This window comes from Colobus angolensis, unplaced genomic scaffold, assembly GCF_000951035.1.
Source record: "Colobus angolensis palliatus isolate OR3802 unplaced genomic scaffold, Cang.pa_1.0 Scaffold1, whole genome shotgun sequence".
NCBI classification, from domain to species: Eukaryota; Metazoa; Chordata; class Mammalia; order Primates; family Cercopithecidae; genus Colobus; species Colobus angolensis.
Genome location: NW_012110918.1, coordinates 11,740,907 through 11,748,792, shown reverse-complemented (window position 1 = coordinate 11,748,792; position 7,886 = coordinate 11,740,907). Strand labels below are relative to the sequence as shown.

Below are 7,886 nucleotides of genomic sequence, written 5' to 3'. Positions count from 1 at the left end.
TTTTTTAGTAGAGACGGGGTTTCTCCATGTTGGTCAGGCTGGTCTCGCACTCCTGACCTCAGGTGATCCGCCCGTCTCAGCCTCCCAAAGTGCTGGGATTTCAGGCATGAGCCACCATGCCCACTTGGAGCTTCTCTCTTGTTGCCCAGGTTGGAGTGCAATGGTGCCATCTTGGCTCACTGCAACCTCCACCTCCTGGGTTCAAGCCATTCTCCCTCCTCAGCCTCCTGAGTAGCTGGGATTACGGAGGCCCGCTGCGACTGATTTTTTGGTATTTTTAGTAGAGATGGGGTTTCACCGTGTTGGCCAGGCTGTTCTCAAACTTGACCTTGTGATCCACCTGCCTCGGCCTCCCAAAGTGCTGGGATACAGGTGTGAGCCACCATGCCTGGCCCTATGAATGGTTTGAATGCAGCACTGTTGAGGGATTATGAGAGCTGATGTGCTGGGCAGCTGCTTGGGAGAAAGGCCCAGTGTCTGCGTGACATCGCATCTCCATACTATCTCATCAAGGCTTTTCTTCTTTTCTCATCACAGCATCCTAATGTCTTATGATCATGTGGAACTCACATTCAATGACATGAAGAACGTGCCAGAAGCCTTCAAAGGGACCAAGAAAGGCACCGTCTACCTTACCCCTTACCGGGTGAGTTGCACAGCAGGACAGTTGGTTGAGAGGCTTGTTGCTGTTGGAGGTGATGTGAGTCTTAGTCTCAGGTCTGCCTCAGCCTCATGAGTCAAGTGGCCTCTGAACCCTGGTGAATGTTAGTGCCTCACTCTGCCTGTTTCTCTGTCACATGCTCCTGGATTCCAGAACCACCAGGCTCTTTGTGTAACTGACCTGACCACTGGGCAGTGAACCCATGTAAATTCCAGAGCTGCTGCTGCAAAATCTCTATAGAGTTGGATGCAGCCGCTTTCATGACTTGGGCCTGGAGGCCAGAGACTATTATTATTAATATTTTGTTTTCTGTGAGAGTAGCCCATGAAGCACTGTGCACATCCAGAGTGAGAAATCTGGTAAACAGGGCACAGTTGCGTGGCACAGCCTCTGGACTGGGCAGAGAGCCCGGTACTACCCCGCAGAATGATAAATGCCAGGCTGCAGAATAGGCCTTGCCTGAGAGTTACCCACGTGGACTCTGAGAGGTTGAGAAATACAAACGGATGTTCTTGGAAAATTGCTGCTTGTGGCTACTCAAGGCTTAGACTCAAAGACAGGCTGGTGCAGTGGCTCACGCCTGTAATCCCAGCACTTTGGGAGGCCAAGGCAGACGGACCACTTGAGCTCAGGATTTTGAGACCAGCCTGGGTAACATGGTGAAACCCCATCTTTACAAAAAATATAAAAATAAGCTGGGTGTTGGTGGCACATGCCTGTAGTACCAGCTACCCAAGAGGCTGAGGTGGAGAATAACTGGAGCTGGGAGAGGTTGAGGCTGCAGTGAGCTGGGATCATGCCACTGCACTCCAGCCTGGGCAACAGAGTGAGACCCTGCCTCAAAAAAACAAAAGCCGGGCACGGTGGCTCACACCTGTAATCCCAGCACTTTGGGAGGCCGGGGCAGGCGGATCACGAGGTCAGGAGATCGAGACCATCCTGGATAACATGGTGAAACCCTGTCTCTACTAAAAGTACAAAAAATTAGCTGGGCGTAGTGGTGGGCGCCTGTAGTCCCAGCTACTTAGGAGGCTGAGGCAGGAGAATGGCGTGAACCCGGGAGGCGGAGCTTGCAGTGAGCCGAGATGGCGCCACTGCACTCCAGCCTGGGTGACAGAGTGAGACTCCGTCTCAAAAAAATAAAAAGGCCAGGTGCGGTGGCTCATGCCTGTAATCCCAGCACTTTGGGAGGCCGAGGCAGGCAGATCACGAGATCAGGAGATCGAGACCATGCTGGTTAACACAGTGAAACCCCATCTCTACTAAAAATACAAAAAATTAGCCGGGCGAGGTGGCGGGCGCCTGTAGTCCCAGCTGCTCGGGAGGCTGAGGCAGGAGAATAGCGTGAACCCGGGAGGCGGAGCTTGCAGTGAGCCGAGATGGGCCCACTGTACTCCAGCCTGGGTTACAGAGTGAGACTCCGTCTCAAAAAAATAAAAAGGCCAGGTGCGGTGGCTCATGCCTGTAATCCCAGCACTTTGGGAGGCCGAGGCAGGCAGATCACGAGATCAGGAGATCAAGACCATGCTGGTTAACACAGTGAAACCCCATCTCTACTAAAAATACAAAAAATTAGCCGGGCGAGGTGGCGGGCGCCTGTAGTCCCAGCTACTCAGGAGGCTGAGGCAGGAGAATAGCGTGAACCCGGGAGGCGGAGCTTGCAGTGAGCCGAGATGGCGCCACTGCACTCCAGCCTGGGCGACAGAGCAAGACTCCGTCTCGAAAAATAAATACATAAAATTAAAAGAAAAAGAAAACCCAGACGGCTCTCCAGGCACAGGCTCCAGGAGAGCTCTTGTTGCTGTTTATAGTCCGCCTCAATGGGAGCTAGCGACCACTGCACCATCATGCTCGGTTCTGGAGAGCTCAGGCTGGAGACCCCCCCCTTTCAGGAACCCATCCCTGCCTTGCCTCTGCTTGTCCTTCCCTTACCTCTGCCTGTCCTTCCTCCTTCATAGGCCCCTTCACTTAGGCACCACCGCCACCACCTCCCCACCACCCTGTCAGTGACAGATCAGTCTGCCCTGCTCATAGATACTGTCTGTGACTAGTACGTTTTTCTCCCATGTACGTGAGCTTGGCCTCTCCAGGCTGCAGTGAGCCCTTTCCCTTTCCAAAGCTCTCTCCAGGAGTGTCTGGCACAGAGAGAGCCGTGGGGCTACTGGACCCTGGCACTGGGAGCAGACTCATCACTCCCAGGAAGCAGGTGGGAAGCAGGGCAGTGTGGGCTGTGCTTCCGGTGCTGATGACCTCACCCTCTCTCCCTGCAGGTCATCTTTCTGTCCAAGGGCAAGGATGCCATGCAGTCCTTTATGATGCCATTTTATCTCATGAAAGACTGTGAGATCAAGCAGCCTGTATTTGGTGCAAACTACATCAAGGGAACAGTGAAGGCGGAAGCGGGAGGTAGGTGATGGGAGCTCAGGGACACGGATGGGGCTTCCAGAGAGGTGCCCTGGAAGCCTCTGACTGCTGCCCTGGGGGTGTCCCCTTCAGACCCTTATCACCCTAGCCATGACCTCTTCCCAACTCTGGGCTGCCAGCTGGTGGGGTTTGATTGCTGAGAGCTGGGGAAAATGCTGGCATTAAAGACGGCAGCTCAGATCAGCTTTTCAGAGCGTGAAGTCTGCAGAAGCTTGCAGACTTGAGTCAAGATGCTTAGTGCGACTTGGCGAGTGCATACAAATTTCAGACTCAGGAAGGAGCTGCATCAGTTCTTGAGAGGGGCCTTTTTGTGAGAGCCAGGAAGAGGCAACTGCCTCTGGGAAGCCAGAGTCACCCTGCTTTGGGGCTGGCTTTTTGGCAGGCCCCAGAGACCTCTGCATTGAACTTGCCTTCCCCTTGACACCCAGCCAGGCCCGCCCTTGCTATTGAGGCACTCTTGGTCCCTCTTTGGGCAGAAGCCAAGCTAGAGGGGCTGGAGTCTGTCCTTGGACCCCTTTAGGACGAGAGATCTGCTCTGAATTTCAAGGTCGGTTGTTGCCGAGTGGGCTTGTTCCTGTACAGCTGCCGAGTGCTTGACTGGGAGTGGAAAGAAACCTTGATGTTAGCTCTAAAACCAAACCAAGGTGGCCTTGGCACCTGTGTACATATTGGGCCAGTGGTGGGAGGACAGGCTCGTTCCAGGAAGGAGAGGCCGTTGTTGCAAAGGGGGAAGCGAGTATAGCAGGGCCTGGCCGGGCTGCAGTGCCGGCTCCTATGCAGGCAGCAGGCTGGAAACCATGGCACCGGGAAGTCCCCATCACAGTGCAGGCCCAGCTTCCCGCAAGCCTCCCGGGCATTGGATGAAGCCCTGGAGAGGAAAACAGCCATCTCCTTGGGCATCAGTTTTCTTTTTCTGTGGTGTTTATTCGCTGTCCTTCCCGTCTCAGGTGGCTGGGAAGGCTCTGCTTCCTACAAGTTGACTTTCACGGCAGGGGGCGCCATTGAGTTTGGACAGCGGATGCTCCAGGTGGCGTCTCAAGGTATCCAGGCTCCGAAGATTAGGGGTTGAGGACACACTGAACATGTAGGGGTTTGGTTTGAGTTTGCTTCCTTTTTGTTTTGCTTTTTTAAACACTCAAGAGGTAAGTGTCTGGGCACTAGGTTGACCAGGCCTAGGAGTTGGGAAGGAAAGCTGTCATTGGCGTGAGCTCTGTCCTGTACATCAGAGGCTGCGTTTCCCTGCCTGGAGCAGGTGGGTCACGTTTTGACAAAGCTGTTTGCACTCAAGGACACTTTACTATGGCCTCATAAAACAAACACTAAACCAACCATTAAACTGCGGTTTTGCAGCCATTGAAAATGACCAAGGGATGGGCCCAGCAGACATCCTCCGCCAGCTCACTCCTACCCCAGCCCTGAGCCTCCCTCCCGGCCTCTGTCCACCCTCCACCCTTGTCCTTGACCTCCCTTGCCTTCCCTTGGCTCTGACCTCTCCTGTCCTCTCTCATCACCCCATCCCTGACCAAGGCAGCCCCGAGTGTGGGTGGAGAGTGGAGTGGGGTGGACAGAGCATGTCTGCTGGGCACACTTCTGGGACCCAGTAGCTCCCCTCTGCAGGCAGCGGGACCGCCCTCTCCCCGCCCCAAGGCAGGCCACACTCATTTCTCTTTCCCCTTGTACTTGTAGCCTCCAGAGGTGAAGCCCCCAATGGAGCCTATGGCTACTCTTACATGCCCAGCGGGGCCTATGTCTATCCCCCGCCAGTCGCCAATGGAATGTACCCCTGCCCTCCTGGCTACCCCTATCCACCGCCCCCGCCTGGTGAGTGTGTCCTTTGCTGCCCACCCTCCCCTCATGAGCCCACCTATCCAGGCTCTCCCCAGGCCAGGGAGACTTCATTCCTTGAGCTGCTTCAGGACTAACAAAGGATCTGGAGAGGCCCCCCCTCAGAGGGGGCCGCAGCCGGGTGCTCACCGGGTCCCTGTTGCTCTCTTGCCGAGCAGAGTTCTATCCAGGACCCCCAGTGATGGATGGGGCCATGGGATACGTGCAGCCCCCACCACCGCCCTATCCTGGGCCCATGGAACCTCCGGTCAGCGGCCCCGATGTCCCCTCCACTCCTGCAGGTGAGGGCCCTTGGGTGCTGGCAGCCCTTCGGGACCAGCCCTCTCCTCCCCAAGGTTGCACACAGAGCCTCAGAATTGCCAGAGACTGCTGAGAGCCGCAGATGATGGATGACCCCTGGACTGCCCCAGGGGCCCAGCAGGGCCATGGCCTGGTGGTGCAGAGCTAGATTCTGGCCCCACTCCCATCCCTTAGCCACCCACGGCCTGGGCAGGGAAGGTCACCCTGTGTGCCTCGGTCCTCTCATCTACACTCAGTTGGTCGGTCACAGTGGCACCTGGGGGGTTGGCTCAAGGATTAGATGAGGTGAGACATGCGATGGGCCTGGAAAGGACCGTGCCAGCACGTGGCCCATGCTCAGGAAGCCTCACCTGCTACTGTTATTGGTGGAACTGGACCCCCAGCACCAGCTGCCCCGAGCTGTGGGGACCCAGGGTCTCTGGGCTGAGCTCAGGGGGATGAGAACTTGTCACTGACACTAGGTGTGCTTGCTCTCACAGCCGAAGCCAAGGCCGCAGAAGCAGCCGCCAGCGCCTACTACAACCCAGGCAATCCTCACAACGTCTACATGCCCACGGTGAGAGCATGGCAGTGCCAGTGCAGCCCCGCAGCCACAGACGCTGGGAGCCACAGGGGGAAGACCGCGCCATGTTTTAAACCTTCTAACACGAGTTTTCCCTTTCTCCCTTCTTTAGAGCCAGCCGCCACCACCTCCCTACTACCCACCGGAAGATAAGAAGACCCAGTAGGCCCTCCTGCCTCCCTGCCTCCCACCCTTATCTCTGTACCCTATCCCTTCCATCGGGGCTGCCCTGGGGCTGGGGGAGGGGAGGGGGCGCCTTGTTCTCCCTCCAGGTCTGATCATAAACAATTACCAGAAACTAGCATTGTGGGACATTAGGGCCCCCGGCCTCAGGAGAGGTGCCGCCCAGCTTCCCATGCCAGCCCAGAGCCCACAACGCTGCCCAGTGTGCCTCACGCACCGTCTGGGGCTCTCCTGGGAGCACGGGGCATCCCCTGTTCCTGTTTCACTCTCAGCTTCTCCCCTCAAAGGGACTCTCTGGCCACCTCCTCCACCGCAGTCCAGCTCCCTCAGTCTGGCAGCCGCTGCTACACTCAGCCTCATGAGCCACTTCAGACCAGCCAGGTGTCTTCCCCGGCCCTGCCAGGCCCTGCTCACATTCCCTCCGCTGGTCTATGCTGGTCTCAGAAGGCCACCGTGTCCGCATTCCACTCAGCCAGGGTCCAGCTGCAGCCCCGCCACCCGTCCTTCCCTTCCTTGTCCTGGGTCGTGCTGTTGCCACCCCGTGTGACTTTTGAAGCTGTAAAATGAGCTTCCCGGGCTTGGGTGGCGTCAGGGCAGGGCCACCGAGGCTGGGAGGAAGCGCTTCTGCCTTTTGCTGGTGTTTCTGGAATTTGCTTTCCCTCACCTCTCACTTCCCTCTAGAAGGAGCTTCCCGACTGGAACCAGAGAATGCATGTCTGTCCACTTTTGGGCTGCTGGGTGGAGCTGGAAACAAGGGCCCCTGACCCTTCGTGCCGGCCGGGACCTGCCACTAGCCCCCCAGCCTGCTTCTTCCCCTTAAGCTTCGTGCCCCTGGATGCGCTAACATTCGCTCTTGTTTGTTCCTGGACTGGCCATGAAGTGAGGAGATGGTTGTCTAAAGAGAATTCCCTATTTATTTGACAAAAAATCCAGTTAATATATTAATGTGAAATAAACCCTGTTTGCACCTTGATTTGTTTGCTGAAAATGTGAAATAGTAAAAATGAAATAACTGGACCCTTTCTGGCTCTGCATGCGGTGACCCAGGCAGTCTCTTCCGGAAGGAGAGCCGTCTGGCTGCCGAGGGCCCTGGAGGTTCCCGGGACAGTTCCCTCCCACGGGAGGATCCCCATTCTCACGGCCCAGCTGTCTGGTCCCCAGGACAGCTCTGGCCTCTGGAGCCAGTTCCTGTGGTTGTCGCTCAGCAGCTGTGTCCCTCCCCCACCGAGTCCCCCGGACCTGGCTGGGACAGAGGTGGATTCGGCCCATCATCAGCCTGGATGGGAGGGGTTGGGGTCAACACCTTGTCCCCTGCTGGCTCCTCGAGGAATGGCAGCCCTGGCCCAAGTCCTGGTTACTGGAGGGGGGAGGCTGAGTCAGCCCTGGAGCATGTCGGGGCCTGTGACAGGGACACTGGGGTAGCCGAGCTGGCTCACCACCACCCACGCCACGTGCGCTACTGTGAACCTGAAGGGACAGGAGGGCGGGAAATGGCCAAAGGCCGTGGCCAGGCCCACGTGCCCCCGAGTCCCCCAGCCCAGCACTGGGCACAGAGTTCTGGGAAAGCCCCATGCTGAGGTGCATTTTCCCGTCCCCCCGGAGCCAAGTCTGTCCTTGGGAGAGATGGGGCAGCGGCCGCTCTGCCTTCTCCTCCTGGCCATCCTGGCCCGGAGCTCTCTGGGACTTGGCTAAGCCCCCTTCAATGGCGTTTGGAGAGAGCACCCTCCTGACCGCCAAGGTGGGGACAAGGGCACAGGGCCGTCCCTGCCGCGCACAGCTTGGCCCCGTCATCTCCATGGAATGTCACCTGCGGGGCCAGGCAGGCTGAGCAACTGGCTGTCCTCCAGGGAGACGCCTCTTGGGAGCCCTCACCTTGAGCCCCACCCCACGTCTGGATGCACTCGAGGAAGT

At 57.4% G+C, this 7,886-nt stretch overlaps 1 protein-coding gene across 2 annotated transcripts in view; it reads left to right on the top strand.

Annotated features, from left to right (window-relative positions):
• Positions 1-6,992, top strand: part of WBP2 (WW domain binding protein 2) — an 11,935-nt gene extending 4,943 nt beyond the window's left edge. For both annotated transcript variants that reach the window (XM_011947417.1, XM_011947490.1), the window contains 7 exons: positions 538-646; positions 2,932-3,067; positions 4,033-4,125; positions 4,772-4,906; positions 5,089-5,211; positions 5,710-5,786; positions 5,905-6,992. In XM_011947417.1, the coding sequence (XP_011802807.1) occupies positions 538-646; positions 2,932-3,067; positions 4,033-4,125; positions 4,772-4,906; positions 5,089-5,211; positions 5,710-5,786; positions 5,905-5,958 (727 nt within the window). In that variant the 3' untranslated portion in view covers positions 5,959-6,992. The remainder of the gene's footprint in view (positions 1-537; positions 647-2,931; positions 3,068-4,032; positions 4,126-4,771; positions 4,907-5,088; positions 5,212-5,709; positions 5,787-5,904) is intronic.
• The last annotated feature ends 894 nt before the right edge of the window (positions 6,993-7,886 follow it).